Raw genomic sequence first — 23,429 nt, forward strand, 5'->3', positions numbered from 1 at the left:
ATGTCTGGGCACCGGAAATCAGGGAGCGCCGGTACTGGAGGTTGCTTCTACACATGTCCAGACATGTGTAGAAGTGACTTCCGGTGCCGCGCCGCTGCTGATCCCGGATTTTTCTTACCAGGAGTTGGAGGGTATGCGCAAGTGTCCCTGAGAAACTGGGACATCCCATTTTTTATCGCAAGGGAACAGAGGCCATTTTGCTTGCCATGATCTTGTGTAATTTTGCAGCACTATCCCCCCCCAAGCACTTTTTTTTGGGGGGGAGGAACTGTGGTGCAAGATCACATGAGATCATGGTAACCAAAATGGCTGCCGTGCTCTCCGTATAAAAAACAGGAAGATGGCTTCCAGGATTTTGGCTTCAAGGTGTTGGAGGGTATGTGACTACAGCAAGACCTTTATTTACCGTATCCTGTATGTTTACAAAGCAATTCTGTACAAGCCTGCTCAAAAAGTATTGAGTTCATTGAAACTTTCTCCCAGTGGGATCTACCAGCTGGACTGAATCAGCCCTGAACAGCTCACAACCACCATTTCTTTTCCTCTGAAATGAATGGAGTGGAATAATAATAATAATAATAATAATAATAATAATTTATTATTTATACCCCGCCCATCTGGCCGGGTTCCCCCAGCCACTCTGGGCGGCTTCCAAAAAAACAGAAATTCTAAAATACAGAAATCCATCAAACATTAAAAGCTTCCCTAAACAGGGCTGCCTTGAGATGCCTTCTAAAGGTCTGGTAATTGTTCTCTTTGACCTCTAGTGGGAGGGCATTCCACAGGGTGGGTGCCACTACCGAGAAGGCCCTCTGCCTGGTTCCCTGTAACTTGGCTTCTCGTAATGAGGGAACCGCCAGAAGGCCCTCGGAGCTGGACCTCAGTGTCCGGGCAGAACGATGGGGGTGGAGACGCTCCTTCAGGTATACCGGACCGAGGCCGTTTAGGGCTTTAAAGGTCAACACCAACACTTTGAATTGTGCTCGGAAACGTACTGGGAGCCAATGTAGGTCTTTTAGGACCGGTGTTATGTGATCTCGGCGGCCGCTCCCAGTCACCAGTCTAGCTGCCGCATTCTGGATTAGTTGCAGTTTCCGGGTCACCTTCAAAGGTAGCCCCACGTAGAGCGCATTGCAGTAGTCCAAGCGAGAGATAACTAGAGCATGCACCACTCTGGAGAGACAGTCAGTGGGCAGGTAGGGACTCAGCCTGCGTACCAGATGGAGCTGATAAACAGCTGCCCTGGACACGGAGTTGACCTGTGCCTCCATGGACAGCTGTGAGTCTAAAATGACTCCCAGGCTGCGCACCTGGTCTTTCAGGGGCACAGTTACCCCATTCAGGACCAGGGAGTCCTCCACACCCGCCCGCCTCCTGTCCCCCACAAACAGTACTTCTGTCTTGTCAGGATTCAATCTCAATCTATTAGCCGCCATCCATCCTCCAACCGCCTCCAAGCACTCACACAGGACCTTCACCGCCTTCACTGGTTCTGATTTAAAAGAGAGGTAGAGCTGGGTATCATCAGCATACTGATGGACACCCAGCCCAAACCCCCTGATGATCTCTCCCAGTGGCTGCATATAGATGTTAAAAAGCATGGGGGAGAGGACAGAACCCTGAGGCACCCCACAAGTGAGCGCCCAGGGGTCTGAACACTCATCCCCCACCACCACTTTCTGAACACGGCCCAGGAGGAAGGAGCGGAACCACTGCATGACAGTGCCCCCAGCTCCCAAGCCCTCTAGACGGTCCAGAAGGATGTTATGGTCGATGGTGTCAAAAGCCGCTGAGAGATCCAGCAGAACAAGGAAACAGCCCTTACCTTTGTCCCTAGCCCGCCGGAGATCATCGACCAGTGCGACCAAGGCAGTTTCAGTCCCATGATGAGGCCTGAATCCTGACTGGAAGGGATCCAAATGGTCCGCTTCCAAATGGAATAGTGTAATGACAATGTAACTTGTGTGATTTACACAATTACACAGCAGGGAGGGGATGAGATGAATAATGTAGTTTTTGGTGGACAAAGAACTGCTGTGGAACAGAAACAGCGCTGCATGCAACAAGTACAGGGCAAAATGGAAAGCAAGGCCTACTTACATCCCTATGGAGTAGGCTGAAGTTCAAATCCTCGTTCCCCATCATGCTTCTGAAAAGCAGTTGCTGGAGGCCAGAGGAGGGGAGTGGGTTTCCCAAGGGTACTTGGTTGGCTAAGAGAACAGGATGCCAGCCTAGATGAGCCATTGGCCCTGATCCAACAGGGGATGTCTTATGTTCTTATTCAGCCATAAAGAACTGCCTCAGGAATCACCTCTACCCATATGAACTGACTCGCATCCTGAGGTCCTTTTTTGCCCATTTATGGAATGCTCTCCCCAGGGAGTCTAGCCTGGTACCTATCTTTAGGTGCCAGGCAACAGCATTCCTCTTCTCCCAGGCCTTTGGCTAATTAAGCAATCTGTGGCCTTTAAAAATGTGTGTGTGAGAGAGAGAGGGATTGGTTTTTGTTATTAGGGTGTGTATTTTTGTGTTTTCATCTTGTAAACCACCGTGTGATCTTCGGCAGAAGGGCGGTGTGGAAATTTAGTAAATAATCATATTAGTATAGCTTGCCGGGTAAATGTAGGCCAGACATTCTCCCCACACTCCAGCCTAATGTACCTCACAGGGCAGTCATGAGGCTACAATCTGGGAGTGAGGAGGGGAAACAAGACATGCTGCCCTGAACCCCTTAGAGAATGGATGGAATCCATATGTGATGGAGAAAATAAATGAATTTTGGACATTTGAGGAAGCTGTTTTGTGTCTCCCACCCCCCAAATTACTGCTGCTGTTTTCTTATTCTTTGTTTTATGGCAACCTTCATTGCCTTTCTCTTTTTTCCTTCATGCTTTTCCCTTCCCCTCTTTTCTCTTGCAACTTTCTCTTTTCCTTACTCGGAAGCCAATGCAGCCCCTTTTGCTGTGGTCATAGTCATTGCTTGGAATGCAGGTGGCGCTGTGGTCTAAACCACTGAGTCTCGGGGGCTCGCCAATCAGAAGGTCAGCGGTTCGAATCCCCGCAGCGGAGTGAGCTCCCGTTGCTCTGTCCCAGCTCCTGCCAATTTAGCAGTTCAAAAGCACGCCAGTGCAAGTAGATAAATAGGTACCACTGCGGCGGGAAGGTAAATGGCGTTTCCGTGCGCTCTGGTTTTCGTCACGGTGTTCCATTGCGCCAGAAACGGTTTTGTTATGCTGGCCACATGACCTGGAAAGCTGTCTGTGGACAAACTCCGGCTCCCTCGGCCTGAAAGCGAGATGAGTGGCGCACCCCATAGTTGCCTTTAATTGGACTTCACTGCCCAGAGGTCCTTTATCTTTACCTTTTTAGTCATTGCTGCTGTTGCTTTTCTTTTCTTTGCGCCCTGCCTTTCATCTGCCTATGTGCACTCATGTGTTAATTTTACAAAGAGTACAGTAGGCCCAGGGAATCCCAAACCAGTTAATTACTCACTCAGCCTGAGGGGGTGGGGAGAATTACCATCTCCTGTGTTTCCAAGCACAGAACAAATTGTAGTGAGGTTTGATTGACATTATCATGCTGTAGGCATTTAATTACTGCATATGCACTAGCAGTTCATCACTACCACCAGTTTTTAAGGCTGAATGGTGTGTGTGTGTGTGTGTGTGTGTGTGTGTGTGTGTGCTTGAGTTATGCTCAAATGTGCACATTTGGGAACAAACCAGAATTCAGTATGCTTTTGTTGCTGCAGTTCCAAAATTTGCTGAAGCCAATAAAAAAGGAAATCTAGGCAACTGTAGACCTGGAGGCTGTCCAGGGAGGAAGATTATGTAGCTCATTTGTAGAGTGAGGTACATCAGCAGCAAGAGCACAAACAAGGATCAATGCATATAATGTCACGGTTTTCGACAATCATGGTTAATTGTCATTTTCTCTGGTGGAGAACTATGTGAAACGGGATGTAAGAAAGCAGAAAGCTTTGGAATGTAATGAGGATTGTGCAGAGAGTACTAAGAGCACTTTCTGTTGGAGAGGGCTGTGTAAAACTGTTTTATTTTATTAACATTTATTAGATTTCCTTACCTGCCCTTTACTGCAAGGTCTCAAGATGGGTTACAGCAATTTAAAAACACAATCTTAAAATCTGTTTAAAACAAGTTCCAATCCTGCTATAACTAAACCTAAGCATATGAAACTGGAACAACCATATATTGACTTGCTAGGAAAGGCCATAGCTCAGCGATAGAGTGCATACTTTGCATGCACAAACCCCCATGTTCAATCCAATACAGCATTTTTTTCTTGGTTTCCCCCCTCTTGGTGGTAGGGTCGCCACCTTTGTTCTGGCAAAATACAGGAAAGGGTGGGGTGGGGCTGTTGTTGGATATTCCCCACCCCCATCTCGCACTGAAGTGACTTCAAAGCAGTCCATTAAAATCAATTGCAGAATGGTCCCTCTAGAATTTGTTCACATGCACGCACACATACATATGAATTTGTAAATCTGCCTGTGCTTGGCTACCCAAAGCTTAAATATTCATGACTTTTCAAACCCTTGCATTGGAGAGGATACCTAACATGGTAGAGAGAGGGAGCACAAAACTCTATCAATACAAGACTTAGCATTTTACATTGAAGTACGGGACAATCTTGTATTATACAGGACAGGTGGCAACCCTACTTGGTGGGCTAATTAATTTGAAATATTTGACTACTCTCCCTAGAAATCCCCCTTTGGGCCTGCCTTGCTGTGTCTGCTGTGTTACCATTACAGACTGCTGTCGTTTCCTACCCATTTGTGCTCACACTCCATCCCTGTTGGGCTTTTTCTGTCAATAATCTTCCCCAAGACGGAGCAGCTGAACGAACATTGTTGAGTTTTTTTGCTGGAAAAAACCCTATGCACTTCAGGATCCAGTGGCACAAAAGGCAAGTTGCTAGGAAGGATGCAGGAACATGAAGGAGAGACCCACTCATGTGAAAAGTAGCCTTTTTTAGATGTCGGAAGTATGGTGATACTGAATGCGTGGAGAGAAAGGATTGGGCCCATAATCCCTTGTCCTGTCTTCCACATGTACATAGTTTGAGAACAGAGCCTACTACACTCATGCAAGTTATACATGTATAGGCTTCCTCCATGTGCCTTGTGCTCATACGCCAGTCATTATATGGAAATTATTCAGTTTGGTTGTCTACTTTTTGATGTTTGGTTTGTTGTCAAGGACTACTTTTGTTTCGTTTGTAGTTACTTTTTAAAATACGTTGTAAGTCGCCTTGAGCATGGTTCTAACTGTGGAAAGGCGGCATGGATGGATGGATGGGTTGGCCTCAAACCACCCACCCCCCGCAACCCCTGTTCTGCTGATGTCTCCACCTTGTTTTGATAAATAAAATAAATATCATAAGAAAAGCTAAATCTGTATATTGCCCTTCATCGAAAGGTCTCAGGGTGGTTCACTGCATAGAAATACAAAATGAAAACAAAAAATACACACTAAGAACAAGAACAAAACAAGCCCATACCGTATCCATGCACACACAGAGTATTTGCCGGCAGAACAGCTGCGCTGTCAGACTATTCCGCTGGTGTATCTGTTATGATACTCGTACATCTGGCATTCTAGTGGTGCAAAGCAGTTTCTGCCAAATCCAGTGGCTCCTTAGCTGGCAGAATTTGCCCTAATTCTAGCGAATATTTTAGATTTTTATTTGGCTTTGTCATATAGCTAATAGTGAAGTGGAGCCGTTGTTAACTTGTTAATGCTTTTTTTGTTTAGTTTCAGCAAATAAGTGGGGGCAGGGAAGGCTCAGCATTGCCTTTTTATTATTGTGGGTGGCAGGAAGAAAACCTTTTGCTTGAAGAGGAGCTTTGCATCCCTCAGATGTTTGCATCTATGTAGTAATAGGACTTGGCTTAAAAACAAAGTGGCAAGCGTCTTCCCTTCCCTTCCCTTCCTCTAGTCTAGCACATGTTGCATAATTCATGGCATCCCAAAATCAATATGCTTATCTCAAAGAACCATATGAATGTAAATTAATTTAATTCATCATTGCTTCGCCTTTGTCACTCGTATTATTTTCATCTGGGCTGCAGCAAAAGCCGGATCTCTCATTTCTCTTGCCTGCCATGTAAATAGCAACTCAAGTGAATTAACCATTCCAATTGCAACCAAAATGTACCATTAATTTCGCGCCCCCAATTTCAGACAGCTTCATTCCTCTACAGGCAAAATATATAACTCACATTCTTTTTCATCTAAAGTTTTCTAATGACTGTGGCTCTGCATTTTTTATTTGATCGGCATGTAGGAGCATCGGAGAAAAAGAAGAGTTATGTTTTCCTGAAGATGGAACAAGCCCTGAGCACAGTACATGGGGTGGAACTGGCACGGTTGCAGCAGGTAACACATGATACCTGTACTGCATTTGTAAGAAGGCAAGGTAGTTGTGACGTTGACCTATGATAGTGCTGGAGGTGAAATAGTTAAACAGGTTACCCAATAAGAACCCAGGGGGTGGAGTCAGAGGGACTATAAAACCAGCTCTTGGGGGGGGGAGTTCAGTTAGTTCAGTTGGGATTGGAGTGGGAGTTGAAGTGCGGGGGAGTCTGTGGGTAGGTTGAATTAGTGTAGCGGAATATAAGCTGAGTCAGTAACAGCTAGTTGCTAGGAAGCTCAGTAGATAACTGAAGGGTGCAGGAAGGAGGTTGGTTTAGGGAGTGTAGGAAGGTATAGGCCAGTATAGGCACCAAGTGTTTATAATGGACTGAAGACCGTTATTGAAACCACATGCTTGTTGTTGTTGTTGATGATGTTTAGTCGTTTAGTCGTGTCCGACTCTTCGTGACCCCATCGACCATAGCACGCCAGGCACTCCTGTCTTCCACTGCCTCCCGCAGTTTGGTCAAACTCATGTTCGTAGCTTCGAGAACACTGTCCAACCATCTCGTCCTCTGTCGTCCCCTTCTCCTAGTGCCCTCAATCTTTCCCAACATCAGGGTCTTTTCCAGGGAGTCTTCTCTTCTCATGAGGTGGCCAAAGTATTGGAGCCTCAGCTTCACGATCTGTCCTTCCAGTGAGCACTCAGGGCTGACTTCCTTCAGAATGGATAGGTTTGATCTTCTTGCAGTCCATGGGACTCTCAAGGGTCTCCTCCAGCACCATAATTGAAAAGCATCAATTCTTCGACGATCAGCCTTCTTTATGGTCCAGCTCTCACTTCCATACATCACTACCGGGAAAACCATAGCTTTAACTATACGGACCTTTGTCGGCAAGGTGATGTCTCTGCTTTTTAAGATGCTGTCTAGATTTGTCATTGCTTTTCTCCCAAGAAGCAGGCGTATTTTAATTTCGTGACTGCTGTCACCATCTGCAGTGATTAAGGAGCCCAAGAAAGTAAAATCTCTCACTGCCTCCATTTCTTCCCCTTCTATTTGCCAGGAGGTGATGGGACCAGTGGCCACGATCTTGGTTTTTTTGATGTTGAGCTTCAGACCATATTTTGTGCTCTCCTCTTTCACCCTCATTAAAAGGTTCTTTAATTCCTCCTCACTTTCTGCCATCAAGGTTGTTTCATCTGCATATCTGAGGTTGTTGATATTTCTTCCGGCAATCTTAATTCCGGTTTGGGATTTATCTAGTCCAGCTTTTCACATGATGAATTCTGCATATAAGTTAAATAAGCAGGGAGACAATATACAACCTTGTCGTACTCCTTTCCCAATTTTGAACCAATCAGTTGTTCCATATCCAGTTCTAACTGTGGATCTAATTGATCCCTTCATGGATCAATGCCTTGTCGTGGCGAAGGGGCTTGAATAACTCAGAGAAGCTATGAGCTATGCCATGCAGGGCCACCCAAGATGGACAGGTCATAGTGGAGAGTTTTGACTAAACGTGATCCACCTGGAGAAGGAACTGGCAAGCCACTCCAGTATCCCTGCCAAGAAAACTCAATGGACAAAGACAACAGACACACTTGTTAAACTGCAGTAAATAAACAGAAGTTTTATGTTCCAATTTAACCCTGACTGGACTCAGTATTTTACCAGGTAGAGCCTGGTTGGTGGCAGCGAGAAATAAAGTGGTGGCACAGGGATCAATAGACTGTGAAACGTCCGGGGACCCTGTGTGATCGCCACAGTAGTGTATGGGTGGTGGCTCTCAGGCAGCCTCTCCCACTCTCGCCTCAAGTCCTGACCAAACCCAAACCACCTTAGCTTCAGCAACGTGGTGGCCTCATGTGCCTTCAAACCATACTCAGGGAGTTTGGCCCATCACAACTGAGCTCCTGGAAGTTAGGTTCCTGTATTTATTTTGACAGTAGAGCTTTTCTTCTCTTCTCTTCTACTGCAACCCCACTTTTATGAAAGCTTCATTAGAGCTTGAGATTCGCCAGATCTGAGAGCAGGGCCTGCAGAGATGAGCTGCCAAGGCTTTTATTTTTGGCAAGCTTCCAGCCTCTATTCTAGTTGAGTTTTGTTTTATTCTCCCTCTTGCTAAGACAATGCTGCTGCTTCAGCTTTTATCATTAGTTTGGGTATTTAAATGCATGATTACACATTCTCCACCTCCCTTGGGAGTTCCAGCGACAGAACGACCAGGTTTTGGTTTCAGTTGGGGAAGAGAGTAATGGAAACATAAGGTATCTTCGTAATATATGGTTCATTTGCAGTGTATATTGGGTGGGGGGCAAAGTGGACCTGCTGCACAGCAGCAGTTGCACTACCTATTATCAGTGGTAGAGTAAGCCTCTCAGGCACCTGGGGTAGCACGCCCAGGTGCGGGGCGAACCGCCCATAGGGACAGACAGGAAGGGGCGCATGGCACCCATGGGGACAGGACGGGGTGAGCAGCGCCCATTCCCACCCCCTCTGTTGTTGCTCGCCTGCCTCCTTCCCATCCTCTCCCCTGCCTGCCTGCTTGCCTCCTCCAGCTGGGAGCGTGGGGGCAACTGCATGGCAAATGTCACCCCCCCATCAGGATGGCACCCGCGGTGGACCGCACCCACCTTGCTATGCCTCTGCCTATCATCAGAAAACCAGAGAAAGATCCTGAACCCCACAGTGCTTCTCCTTCTGCCAAACTCCCTACTCAAAACACCCAAGGTCCTGTTTCTGCTCTCTCTCTGCTTCCCCCCCCTCTCTCTGAAAATGGACCATCACACTCCAAGCTCCAATGCTCATGCCAGAAAACACAGACTGATTCCCTGTCACCAGGGGCCACCCCCTAACCCAGGGTGGTCCAATGTGGCCCTCAATGCCTTTATTCTGGCCCTCAGCAACATTTGATGTTCTGCCCCCCTCACACACACTTGTGCTGCCTTCCCAAAGCTGGATAAGTGAGACCCAGGGTCCTAGAGTCCTCCCACCTCATTGACAAAGCCTTGTTAGCACCTTCCCAGCTTTGGGTAGTAGGCTCTAGGACTCTGCCGGGCTATAGTTTTGAAGAGAGTTGAAAGTTGTTTGAGAGAGAGAGAAGGCTTCCCATAATATATGGACATGTTTCTTTTGTGCCAGTGTTGTCTCTGATTAAAGAGACTTTGCAGAGTTTGGGAGACATTACTAACAGCTGTGAGAGTAGGATGAGCACACACCCCATGAACAGTAAGCCCATTTTCAAACCCAACTTCAGCGTTTTTGTGGGAGGGGGACACAAAAGCTACCATAGTCTGCCTCCAGCCGCCTTAGAGCAGGGCTGCAGTTCTATACACGCCCGTAAATAAGCGCTGTGAAACTCTGGACTGCAGTTTGAGCCGCACACTTCTGACTTACCAACAGTTATGTGAAATCCGGAATTGATGCACCAGATGAATAAGTTGCCAATTCCTACATTGTGTTCAGCAGTACATGGAGGCCTAAGAATGATGCTTACATGTTTGTGCTGACACAACGATCGAAAGAGTACATCTTGAATTCCTCCCATTAATCAATGTTGAATTATGTTGCGTAAAAGGTTGAGTTATTGGATTACATCCAGCTACGTTTTAGTCAGAGTAGACCCACTGAAATTAATGGGCTGGATTTGGTCATGTCTTCTAACTTTTGATGGTGGTCTGTTCTGAGTAGTACTAGCATTGCCTGCAAGCAATATTATTAGTACCTGTAGCCTTGTTTGGTTCTGAAACTGGAATTTGTATTGCATTTCTTATATATTGATACACTTTTGTTAGGACTATGTAAAACACTTAGAAATCCCTGCTGAAAAATGAAGCTGTATATAAAATGCATGCATACATATACAACACGATTAAGCCCATTGCCACAAACATGCTTGCAGGCTGAATTACTGACATACTTTTTTTTTTTAACGTGGAAAGAATTGTTTTGTGTGGAGGAAGATTGAGTCTTGAGCTGGGGCAAGCCCCCACCTGCAATCTGAATTGGTAAAGCCTAAACGCAGGGACATGGGTGTCGCTGTGGTCTAAACCACAGAGCCTAGGGCTTGCCGATCAGAAGGTCAGCGGTTTGAATCCCCGCGACGGGGTGAGCTCCTGTTGCTCGGTCCCTGCTCCTGCCAACCTAGCAGTTTGAAAGCATGTCAAAGCGCAAGTAGATAAATAGGTACCGCTCCGGTGGGAAGGTAAACGGCATTTCTGTGTGCTGCTCTGGTTCGCCAGAAACAGCTTAGTCATGCTGGTCACATGACCCAGAAGCTGTACGCCGGCTCCCTCAGCCAATAAAGCGAGATGAGAGCTGCAACCCCAGAGTTGTGCGCAACTGGACCTAATGGTCAGGGGTCCCTTTACCTTTAAACGCAGTCCTACCACCCCCATGAAAATAAGACCTTAGATTTGACTTGCAACCCTGAGACTTTCTTCGGAGCATGCATTCCTAGAATAAGTTGCAGTGAGCATAGGAAATACGATTTGCTCCAAGAGCTAAAAATTAATCTTTGGGAAAAGCAGGCTGATATGCTTCCCTTTCAAATGTCAGGAACCAGATGCTCCAAAGGCTTACTCTTTTATATTTTTTACAGCTACAAAAACGATCTCTCTGATAGCAAAGAAACAAAATAAGCTGCTCATTGTATCGAAAAATCTGGTTTTTTTCCCCCCAAATTGGATTGTATTAATATTGCTACAATTCTGATAGAACTTCCAAATGTTCGTTAAATATGGGCTCCCCACAGTGATGGCTCTAGTGCCCATTGGGTGGAAAGGCAAGGCGACCAGCACTAAGTGAAGACAGTGAGCAAAGCTAGGCAGATCCTCTTCTCTTTTGAGTTCTGCAAGGGCAATACTGGAACTAAGGAAGAGGAATCTGGCAGGCAGTGACATCCCTTGGGCCTTTTGTAAGTAAGAAGGCAGGCAGGTAGGGGCTGGCTTCCCCACTCACCATAACAGAGACGCGGGTAGCACTGTGGTCTAAACCACTGAGCCTCTTGGGCTTGCCAATCGGAAGCTCAGCAGTTCGAATGCAAGTGACAGGGTGAGCTCCCATTGCTCTGTCCCAGCTTCTGGCAACCTAGCAGTTTCAAAGCACGCCAGTGCAAGTATATAAATAGGTACCGCTGCAGCGGGAAGGTAAATGGCATTTCTGTGAGCTCTGGCTTCTGTCACGGTGTCCTATTGAGCCAGTAGCTGTTTTGTCATGTTGGCCACATGACCCAGAAAGCTGTCTGTGGACAAACGCCGGCTCCCTCGGCCTGAAAGTGAAATGAGCGCCACACCCCATACTCACCTTTGACTGGACTTAACTGTCCAGGGGTCCTTTACCTTTACCTTTTACTACCCTCATGGACTAGCCTCTGTTGGTTCCCCACCCCTGTTTTAATGGACCATTGTGTGTGTGCTCTTCTCATAAGCGAAGGAGAGAGCAGTGCAAACTGTGCTACCTAGAAAGAGCAGGCATTTGGTGATGGCACCGAGAAAAATATTCGGGGCAGTAGGTCACACTCAGATTAGACCTGCTGAAATCAATAAACATCCCTAGCTTAGGTCCACTAATTTCAGTGGCCTGGCCTGAGTTGGACTTGGGTACCGCCCCAAATGTTCCTTAATTTCAGTGGGTTTGCTCTTGGTTGAATACCACCCTATATGTCTAATGCTGTGGTGGGCGTGGGCATTTCTTTACTCATTCAACAGCTTCAGGTCCGACTGCTGCCACCCACAAATGCCACCAGCCTGGTCTTTCCAGCCATTCCAGTGTAGTATACTTGGCCAGCAAAGCGGATTAGAAAAGGTGGACATGTTCATGTTTGTGTATGAAGAGCCAAATTCCTGAGGTGCAAATGCATTGCAGGGCATTTGGAAGACAGCAGCCGTTTACAGCATTTATACCTCCCCTCCCCTTCAGTCCCAAAGGCTCTCAGAGCAGCTTACAAAAAAAATCAGTATTAAGACTGTCCCTTCCCCCAGGCTTACAGTCTAAAAGGGCATTAAGGGAAAATGAATGGGGAGGAGGAAGAAGGAAGCAGAGGCGCAAGGTCTTAAAGCTGCAGTTCCGAGCACCAGCTCCTCACCAATAAATCAGCAGCGGTTCTGGCTGCCTTGCAAGCCCCTGTTCCATCTCAGTTCCAAAAATCCTTTTAATACAAAGTTCTCAAATAGAGGACATGCATATTAAACTGACAAGGACAGAGTAATCTTTTTTTATCAGGGAATGTTTGATTCCAAATCGAGGCAGTGAAGCAGCAGCACATATTCCCGTGGAAATCCGGGGCGTGCATGCAGAGGTTTTAGCAAGCAAAAGTAGTAAGCAGGTATATAACAAGGCATGCAAGCCCATTCTGGGGAAGGGAGGTGGCAGGTGAAATTCCATTTAGTGTCTGTCGAGAAAGGGAGATCCGGACAGTGTTTTGCCTTGTTTGCGTGCAGTGGGCGGGGGCTGTCGTCTTCCACCAATTGCAGCCTCCAGCTGTGGGTCCTTGGCAGCAGGAGTGCTTTTCCAAGAGGCAGGAATCCTGCAAATATATTCTCTGCGGTGGTTGCTGGCATGTCCAGTATATGGCAGCATAAGGCATGTGAGAATGTCACACGTAGCATTTCCCACAGCACGAAGTTCCATATACAGTGGTACCTCAGGTTACGTACCTGATTCATTCCAGGGTGCAGTACATAACCCGAAAAGTACACAACCCGAACAACCACCAGAGCGCGTTTCTGCGCATGCGTGAACTGCGCAGAACGCTTCTGCACATGCGTGTGCAGCGAACCCAGAAGTAAACGCTTCCGGTTTTGCGGAGTTCGTAACCCGAAAAGTATGCAACCCGAAGTACGACTGCAGTAACCAAAGAAAACACTACATTTTTATGGTGCGGGGTTAGAATGCAGTAGAAATACCGATATCTGATATGTAGGTCTTTTACCAGGCTGTGCATTGGTAGAACCAAGAGATATAGATATAAATATTTTTATTGAAAGATTTTCATAGATGATGAAATTGCAGGAAACATCTGTTTTCAATTCATAGAGTCCTTTCTACAGGTCAGTTACATTCGGTGTGAGATGCTGCTGTCATAGGCATTGTGAGGTTTTGGGGGGATAAAAATTGGAGGGGGGAGAAGGGGGGGGTAATGCACAGTTCGGCAAATACCCAGGGCTCCTTTTCTGCTGGATTTTGAGTGGTCCAAGAGCACATGGATGCTGCAAAGATCTCACCGTCACATCAGAGTCATCACTATTTGCTTTTGTTAGGTGGGAACAGAGTGTGAATCGGTAAGCAATGATTTGCGTGGAACTCGAAAAATGTTATGGAACCAACCTGTGGTAGCTCGATGGGTAAGAATCTTAAGAAGAAGAAAAATTGATCCAGCATATCTTTCTTGGATAGCAGTCATTCCATTAGCTGACAGCTCAAAGTTGAACACGGCGATCATAATTTTGACAATTTGATTGAATAGTCCTTTTAATGGACGTTCCCTGTTGGGTATTCAGGAACCATTTAAGTGGATCGTAATAAATCTTTAAAAAAAACGACACGTTAAATAAGAAATCATGCATGGTAGGTCTCAGTTGTCCTTTCTGCAATTGAAAATGCACGTTTAAGAGATCTATGCTCTCCTAGGAGGAAGTCGTTACTGTTCTGTGTAGTTATTGAATGAAATATAGTTTGCGCTAACGATAACTGTATGCTTGCAATTGGAGCTCTTTGTTGCAAACATAAAGCAAGGGGAGAATAAATGGCACCCCAGTAGTTCTCTTCCTAAGTGGTGCATTTTGCACGTGAACACTTTATTCTCCTGCATTAAGCAAGTCTGTTGTACAAAATACTGTAGAGAACCTAACATGTAGCCTTTCAGCTTCAACGGAGCTTTACAAATATAATTTTTGGGGTTCCTATGAAGATAAATAGTGAAGCCTAGAAACAGGGAAGGTCTTTTGCATAGAACAAAAAAACATGCATTTACATGCCAGAGTTGTTAAGCCCGGAGTTGTTCAGCTTTTTTGGGGGGTAGGATTGCCCAGAGTTCTCCAGCTTTTATTTGTTAACTTTCAGTAAACTTTATTTAATCCCGCGATTGATAAGGGTCCTGCAATCTACTAGGATCAGCCAGGGATCTACCAGTAGATCACGATCTAGTGGTTGGACATGCCTGGGGTATAAGTTTGTAACTTATCAAATTTTATTTGAATTTAAAGGTGGTTCTGTGTGTTCCTTCTCCCGCCCCAGACTTTGCTGTGAAGCTTGAAAATACGCTAGAACGACAGAAATAGCAGCAGAAACAAAACTGTGTATTCTCAGTAAAGCAGAGTTTTAGCAAGATAGGAGATTCTGGGCAATGCACGGAGTCCTGCGACAGAAATTGCGGAGGTGGTGCAAGTTTTGCCATCTGGCAAAGACCCTCAGCCAGATGGATTCACTAATGGCTCCTATATAGTATTCAATCAGGCTCTTCTGAAAGACGTGACTGGCATTTTTAATTATTCCAAATTAACAATGAGCACGCCAGATACTGCCTTGGATACAAAATATATAAGCGATGCTTTTTAGAAGGTAAAAAGCCATGGTCCCAGTCACTTTGCTTCATTGCATTAGTAAAAGTGAAAGCATGTTAGCCAAATTGTTGCCTTGCGAGTTATTTCTCAAGTATTCGGTGCACCAGAGCAACATTTTTAATGATCTGTTTTTGCAAACTTGTTATTTTGTGGACTTTCAGTTTGTTCAGTTTGACGAGTTACTGTTATTTCAGTGGATACGATTAAAAAAAAATACTTTTCACAAAACTTAATCTATATGGCTGCAACAGAGGGAGATATGGGGTCGCCCCACACTCTCAGCTGAGAGCCCATCTGCATTTGCCTCCTTCTTTCACTGAACTATTTCCATTCAAGCTGGTCATTATAAGAACTTCGTAACTTTATGAAATAGTGCCTGTGTTTGCTTGTTTTCCTCTTCCCTCCCCTCCCATTTTTCTTTTTGTGCTGTATCTTTTCGATTGTAAAAATGAGGACACGAACTTCCTTACTTGTAACTCATCTTATATAAGCTACTCTGGGACCATTTTTGGTGAAGAGTGGCATAAAAATACTTTAAATAAATAATAGTTTGGGCAGTTAATGTAGAGCTTTCGGCCTTCAAGTATTTGTGGCCTTTTAGAAGTGGGTGGGATGTTCTTAATGAACCCCCCCTCCCTGTTTTATTGTATCTATGTGTGGGGTGTGGACGTTTATTTGTTTGTAAGTCACTTTGGATAAGAACAGTGCTTTTTTCTATTAAAAAAAGTTTAGGGGCACTCTCATTTTCCTACTCATTAAAATACTGCCCCTCAATGAGGCCAAACTTAGATTCACAAAATGTTTAGGGCAGGGTGGATTTGAGTTAAATCAAATTGATTTAAACTACGATTTAAATCATGATTTAAATCACTAGTCAGCAAGACTTGATTTAAATCACTATTACAGAAAGACTCATTCTTGCTGGTATAATCTTAATATTTACAACCAGATGAAGGTTTCATTTTTGGAATAATAAATTTTCAGAGTTGTTTTTACAGTTATATCAAAAATTACTTGGTTATACTATTAGAAATACATAGATAATTATGAAATTATTGTGAGGTTTAATAAGTTAACTGTTTATATTTGGACAACCTTCCTGCTGTGGACCATATTGGAAGAAGAAAAATAATCATTTCCTTAATAACAATTTAAACAATTTATTTAACTAAAACAATAACATTATAGCATATGTATCCATGCTTGTTAACTGCTGTGGTTAAATGGTTGTTTAAAAAAACTTAGACTGGGTTTTAGCACAGATGAAAAACTTAAAACAAATCCTTATTTCCTGATGAATAGCCTTTGGACTATAAAGTAACTTAAAGCAGGGTGGATAAAAATAAATGATTTTTTTAAAAAAATCAAAAAATCGGATTTTTTAATATATTTAAATCAGATTTTTTTATTTAAATTGATTTTTTTGATTTAAATCGGATTTTTTAAAAAAATAAAATGTTTTTTGAGGAAAATATATTACCATCCAAAGGTTATTCCATCATGAAATAAAGATTAGTTTTTTAATTATGTAGAATAAGTTTGTATATGTTTAATTTTTGGGGTAAATAAATTCCATTAATCCATTCACAATGTCATGCTCTTCCAGAGGTTTTTGTAAGATTATTGGGCAGTTTCTCTGCCTACAAGATATTATCACAGATGCTTGGTTTACTTTTGCACTTCTCAAAACTGAATTTGACTCAACAGAGATCACATGCCTCTTCTTCACAGCAAAAATGTTATAACATGAACAGAGTTGAGAAAAAGACCCTAATCCTATTGTTCAACAAACCTATGAATACAGAAACAACCCTTTCAGTGCTAAATTTCAAGAAGTTCAGTGAATAGAATAGAAACAATATTTTTCTGATTGTTTGGAGTGGATAGTATTTAGGTTTTTCATGTGTAGGCTGGGCTGACAGTCTAAATTTCTTAATATATATATATATTGTTTTTGTTTAGCAAAATTAGTTAACAAGCATGGATGTTTGTTTAAGCAAATAACATATGCTGTAATGTTATTGTTTCAGTTGAATAAATCTATTTAAATTGTTATTGTTAAGGTAATGATTATTTTTCTCCTTCCTAAGTACAACAGTAAAGTTGTCCAAATATGAATGATTAACCTATTAAACTGGGGATAAAAAACTAATATGAAAAGTTGTTATTCTAAAAATCTTCATCTACTTGCATATTAAAGTTATACCAGCAAGAATTAGTCTTTATGTAGAAAACTATGATTTAAATCAAGCCTTACTGATTAGTGATTTAAATCGTGATTTAAATCAGTTTGATTTAAATCAAATCGACCCTGACTTAAAGTACTGTATATTTAGAAAGATTTTTCCTCCAAAAGCATTTTATTTTAAAAATCTGATTTAAATAATTTTTTTTATTTAAATCAAAAAATCCGATTTAAATAAAAAAAATCTGATTTTTTTAAAAAACATTGATATTTATCCACCCTGGTTTAGGGGTATGTGTACCCCTGCGTACCCCATTAAAAATAGCACTGGATGAGAATAAGAATAAGAATGAGGAATTTGCTGCCAAGAAGTGTGGTGGAGTCTCCTCCTTTGGAGGTCTTTAAGCAGAGGCTTGACAACCATCTGTCAGGAATGCTTTGATGGTGTTTCCTGCTTGGCAGGGGGTTGGACTGGATGGCCCTTGTGGTCTCTTCCACCTCTATGATTCTATGAGAATGATAGAACAGTTGTTTCCTCCTGGTGGAATTCTGTGTTGCGTATGCTTTGCTATGTGATTTGATAAGGGCAGGGCATAGTTATAGGGAAGGGCGTAGTTATTTCCTCTTACAAAGCAAGATTACCCTTCAGAGTAGCTATTATGAGTTGTGGGACAAGAACTCCCTCTAACTTTGTGTGGGCTTGAGGGCCCTTATACGGTATGTCTAAAGGGAGAAGTAGTTACCGTAGATGTGGAAGACAAAAGCAGCATCAAGCGTCTGTTGCCAAACCTAGTTTCCTGGACCAGAGAGGGTATTTTTACACCTGAAATTGCATGTGCTTTGTACTGAGAGCCAGTGTGGTGTAGTGGTTAAGAGCGGTAGACTCATAATCTGGGGAACCGGGTTCGCGTCTCCACTCCTCCACATGCAGCTGCTGGGTGACCTTGGGCTACTCACACTTCTTTGAAGTCTCTCAGCCCCACTCACCTCACAGAGTGTTTGTTGTGGGGGAGGAAGGGAAAGGAGAATGTTAGCCGCTTTGAGACTCCTTAGGGTAGTGATAAAGCGGGATATCAAATCCAAACTCCTCTTCTTCTTCTTCTTCTTCTTCTTCTTCTTCTTCTTCTTCTTCTTCTTCTTCTTCTTCTCCTTCTCCTTCTCCTTCTCCTTCTCCTTCTCCTTCTCCTTCTCCTTCTCCTTCTCCTTCTCCTTCTCCTTCTCCTTCTCCTTCTCCTTCTCCTTCTCCTCCTCCTCCTCCTCCTCCTCCTCCTCCTCCTCCTCCTCCTCCTCCTCCTCCTCCTCTGCTGGTCTCCTTCCAGCATTGCAGTGTAGAGAGAGAGCCTCAGAGGCCCCTTGGACCACGCAGTGAGACCATATGGAGGTTAATGGATGACACCCCTTGCAGTGCCAATTGCAAAAGAAAAACTGGAGGTGGAGCAGGGCAGGAATCAACTGCCTGGAACCTTGAACAAGAGCACTAATGTTTGAGACCTGGGATGCGTTGCAACGTTTTGTTGCAGGTCCCACTTCTGTGTTCACAAAAAGAATGAATATGGATGGGATAGGGGGCAGTGATTCATGTGCTGATAAAATAATAGTCGAGAGCGTTACTAAAAATGTGTAAACAAAAATAACTGTGAGTGCATTCTCTGATAACGTGGTACTGAACCCTTATTTTTGAACAATCCCCCCCCCCCCAGTCTAGCTCTGCACCCGGAAAAAACTCTGGTTGCTACAGGGCAAGTTGGGAAGGACCCTTACATTTGCATCTGGGACTCCTACAACATACAGACGGTTTCCATCCTGAAGGACGCTCATACCCATGGAGTTGCCTGCTTGGCTTTTGATTCGGACGGCCAGGTATGTATCTATTTGGTTAAGACCTGGTCATTTCAGAAGGCCTTTGGAGTATCAAACTGAGAGGGCTTAGCAGCATCCTTCAGTTCTCTTTGTTGCCACCTTAATATACTATCCTGCTGTGTTTTTTATTGGATAGTGTTGTAACTGAGGTTTTGGTGCTTCAGGTGTATATACAGTGGTACCTCAGTTCTCAAACTTAATTCATTCCGTCCGTCCATTCCAAAACCAAAGCATTCCAAAACCAAGGCACGCTTTCCCATAGAAAGTAATGCAAAATGGATTAATCCGTTCCAGACTTTTAAAAACAACCCCTAAGACAGCAATTTAACATGAATTTTACTACCAAAGAGACAACTGATCCATAAATTGAAAGCAATAAACAATGTACTGCAGTCACACAATCAGTCAATCAGTAGCTGAGCTGGGTTCCACACAGTCACAAAAACAGAACAAAAAAGAGCCGCAAAAACAGAAACACAAAATAAATAGCAAAAACAGACAGACCTCAGCGTAACACTCAAAATGGAAGTGTGGCACTCAAATCGGAAGCGTAACACTCAAAACGGAGCATGTTTGGCTTCCGAAAAAAGTTCACAAACTGGAACACTTACTTCTAGGTTTGCAGTGTTTGGGTTCCAAGTTGTTTGAGTACCAAGACGTTTGAGAACCAAGGTACCACTGTATCTCATTGTGCATTGCGAGCTACCCTGAAAGCTCTGCTGGGGCCAAAGAGGCTGGTTAAAAATTGAATAAGTAGGAACAGTCCATCAAGTCACCATTAGCACTCTGCTATTTGTGGGCAGGAGGTTGTATGCCTTTAAAAATATTTGATAGAGGGGCACCTGATGTTGGCATTTCACAAGCCAGTATACAATGCCCTTCCTGCCACCCTTGTCTGCTTTCTTAGCCCTCTGTTTGTTTTCTCATTGGGAACTCTTTATGCTGGTTCTCTAGGGACTGCTACAGACATCATTTTCCTTGTGCATTCATGATGATTTGTACTTATGACAATACTGGGGCAGTCAAACACAACCCCACTTTCAATACCATTTGCACCTGGAAATGTTTTGGGGTAGTCATACTGTTTCATTTCCAATAGGTGCACGTCCCACAACTTTTCATACCGCAAGCATTCTCCTGCTTTTGTTGTGTTGTAGTCCCTCCAGAAAGCAATATGTGGTAGTATTGCAGAGCAACTAATAAAGCAGAATAAATCTACAACTAATGCACTAAAAAAGGTTATAATAAAAATAAAAGGTAAAGGACCCCTGGACGGTTAATATGGGGTTGCGGTGCTCATCTTGCTTTCAGGCCAAGGGATTATTGTCAGGGACCTATAGCAGAATATACCTGCAGTAAAACACTAGTCTAGAGACCCCCCTCAAAAAAAGAAAAAGGAAACCTTTGTCCCTTTTTAAAAGTTATCATTTTGTATCACTGCTGGCATAAACCAAATATTCTGTTTTATATGAGTGAATTTAATATTATACCTGTAAACCATCCAAGCTGGTTTCTCAGTTCTGCTGTTCTGTTCTCATCTTTGCCAGGCACAGGGCAGTAAGAAGGAAATTAGAAGCTAATCTGATTTGCTTGAAAATATACTTCTCTGTCCAGAGGAAGGAAATGAGAGAGGCATTAGGCATCCAGCAGGTTTAAATCCCAATTGTTATCTGCAGTAAGCTTTATGATTAATTGCAGGCCGTTGTTCCAGGGCATGCGTTTCCATAGAAAAGTTCAGCAGGAATACTAAGAGACAAGAGCTATTGCCACCTCTAAGTGTATATCTACAGTGCATACGAAAACTAGTTTCACAGTCAGTCCCTCTCCTGGAGAGGGCCAGTGTGGTGTAGTGGTTAAGAGGGGCAGACTCGTAATCTGGGGAACCAGGTTCGCTTCTCCACTCCTCCACATGCAGGAATCTTAGGAATTGTCGCGGGCACCACAAAATACTCATTTAATAGAAAAAAAAACCAGCAGGGTTCACAACCGTCACACCTCAAAAACCAAAACAAACACAAAGAACAAAAAAGCAGGAAGCACTAACTTAGGCAGTTGTTCCCATTTAGCTAGGTACTGCAGAACCTCTGTTTCACAAAAAGCCAGGCAGTTGGCCCCCTACTTTTGAAAACTTTGATATCTCTAAGGTAGCTTTTGTGATGTGAATGGTGTCACAGACCCCCCAGGACCACCAATAGGAAACCACTGCCCTAAGACATATGATCTTTGTAATTTTATGTTGTGAACCACCCTGAGATCTACGGGCATGGGCGGTATACAAATTTAATAAATAATAGTAATAACCAAAGGAATCCACATCCCCATTTTTTAAAAAAACGGGGTAGCAGGGGATCATGATGGGTGTCAAGGGGGTGTCTGAAGGTGACATGTTGCTCACAGACACCACCCTTCATCTCTTTTCTGGGAGACCACAATCTTTGTTATTTACTCAAGAGATCGTAGTCTTTTTTGTGTGTTGTCTGTCTTCACTGCTGCATTTTGCCCCAGGACCTTTTCACCTGTGTGAATGAACGACTCCAGCATCTTCTTCTGTAACGGCAAATGGTTTTGTCGCATTGCCTCACCAATGTTGATGTGCCCAATAGTTGGAGCCTATCAGTGGGTTATCAGTGGGTTATTGAGAGCCAGTGTGGTGTAGTGGTTAAGAGTGGTAGACTCGTAATCTGGGGAACCGGGTTCTCCACATCCAGCTGTTGGGTTACCTTGGGCTAGTCACACTTCTCTGAAGTCTCTTAGCCCCACTCACCTCACAGAGTGTTTGTTGTGGGGGGGAAATAAAAAATAAAAAAATCCTTCCAGTAGCACCTTAGAGACCAACTAAGTTTGTCATAGGTAGGGAAAGGAGAATGTTAGCTGCTTTGAGACTCCTTCGGATAGTGATAAAGCAGGATATCAAATCCAAACTCTCCTCCTCCTCCTCCTCCTCCTCCTCCTCCTCCTCCTCCTCCTCCTTCCTCTTCCTCTTCCTCTTCCTCTTCCTCTTCTCCCTCTTCTCCCTGCCAGTTACATCAGAGCATATTTTTAATGAACCAAGTCAGTTAAACCAGCCCCATTAATTTTGCATTGCTGATGATTGGCAGTGCTTTGAAAAGCTTCAAAGGCACCAACGGTTTTCAGGCTCAGAAAGGCTTTGAGGAAACGGTTTCAAAATTTCAAAGGCCGCTGTCTTGAAGAGCAAAGATCTTTTAGTGTAACAGGAGATTCTCCATTTGCACTGAAATTAATAGCTTTGAACGTTTCCTGTCTTTCTAGAATATTTTCTTGGGACCATTATTGTGCCAACAAGTATCAGATTAGTAAGCAGGTTTTCAACTCAGGTGCCTGTTAAATCAGACAAGTGTTTCTGCCATCCTTCACACATGCATATTCATCACCTTGTAGCTGCAATGTGTGTGAATGGGCAAATAGACATTTTGTGCAGCAGTATCCCAGAAAAGTCCATTTGGGCAGGGAAATGAAGTCCTTAATTTGGGGAGGGGTTGTAGCTGAGTGATTGAAAAGGTTCAATCCACAGCATCTCCAAGTAGGGCTGTGAAAGGCTCCAGAGAGCTGCTGCCAATCACTGTAGACCAGCCTTTCTCAACCTTGGGTCCTGAGGTGTTGCTGGACTACAACTCCCATCATCCACAGCTAGCAGGGCCCAGTGGTCAGGGATGATGGGAGTTGTTTTCCAACAACATCTGGGTACCCGAGTTTGAGAAAGGCTGCTGTAGATCTGGGTTTCCCAATCTTGGGTCTCCAGCTGCTTTTGGAATACAATTTCCATCATCTCTGACCACTGGTTCTGCTAGCTAGGCATGATGGGAGTTGTAGCCCCAAAATCCTGGGAAACCCTGTTGTAGACAATGCAGAGCTAGAAAGGTCAAAGATCAAAGGTCTGATTCAGTTCAAGGCAACTTCCTATGTTTCACCAGAAAAAAATATTATTTCCTTTTATAATTAATATTTTAATTGTCTTCATAAAATAAACACCAACATGAAATAAAATATGCAGTTATATACTCCCAAAACCAGGAGAAATTGTAATTTAACAAGGCTAAGCAATATTCAAACTTACATTATATATGTCAGGCTGCCATACGTCAATTGAAAAAGTTTGGGGTTTTTTGGGCGTTTTTGTTAAGAAAAAGCTCAGCAAGTTTACTTTTTGAAATATGATTCCAGTAGCTAATTTTCACTATCATTAAAATCTGCCCAACCACTTTGAAGCTGGAAATACAATACTTTTTGATGGAATCAGTTCACACATTCAGCTGCCATTAACTCCAGGGATGTGGCAACCAACTCTTTAATTCAGTTCTAAGACCATTAGAATAGTTCTGGTGACGGCAGCATGCAGGATACCAATGTTAAAATATTTTAAAACTTATTGAGGGAGATTTAAGGAGTGAGGTTATTACCCCTCTACCACTATCCATAGCAGGTC

The 23,429-nt window shown here is 43.7% G+C and overlaps 1 protein-coding gene across 2 annotated transcripts in view; it reads left to right on the forward strand.

The window, feature by feature from the left end:
* The window catches only part of EML6 (EMAP like 6), a 151,078-nt gene that overhangs the window by 25,897 nt on the left and 101,752 nt on the right, over positions 1-23,429 (forward strand). For both annotated transcript variants that reach the window (XM_060273134.1, XM_060273135.1), the window contains exon 3: positions 18,826-18,985. In XM_060273134.1, coding sequence (XP_060129117.1) covers positions 18,826-18,985 — 160 coding nt within the window. The remainder of the gene's footprint in view (positions 1-18,825; positions 18,986-23,429) is intronic.

This window comes from Zootoca vivipara, chromosome 3, assembly GCF_963506605.1.
Source record: "Zootoca vivipara chromosome 3, rZooViv1.1, whole genome shotgun sequence".
Taxonomy (NCBI): Eukaryota; Metazoa; Chordata; class Lepidosauria; order Squamata; family Lacertidae; genus Zootoca; species Zootoca vivipara.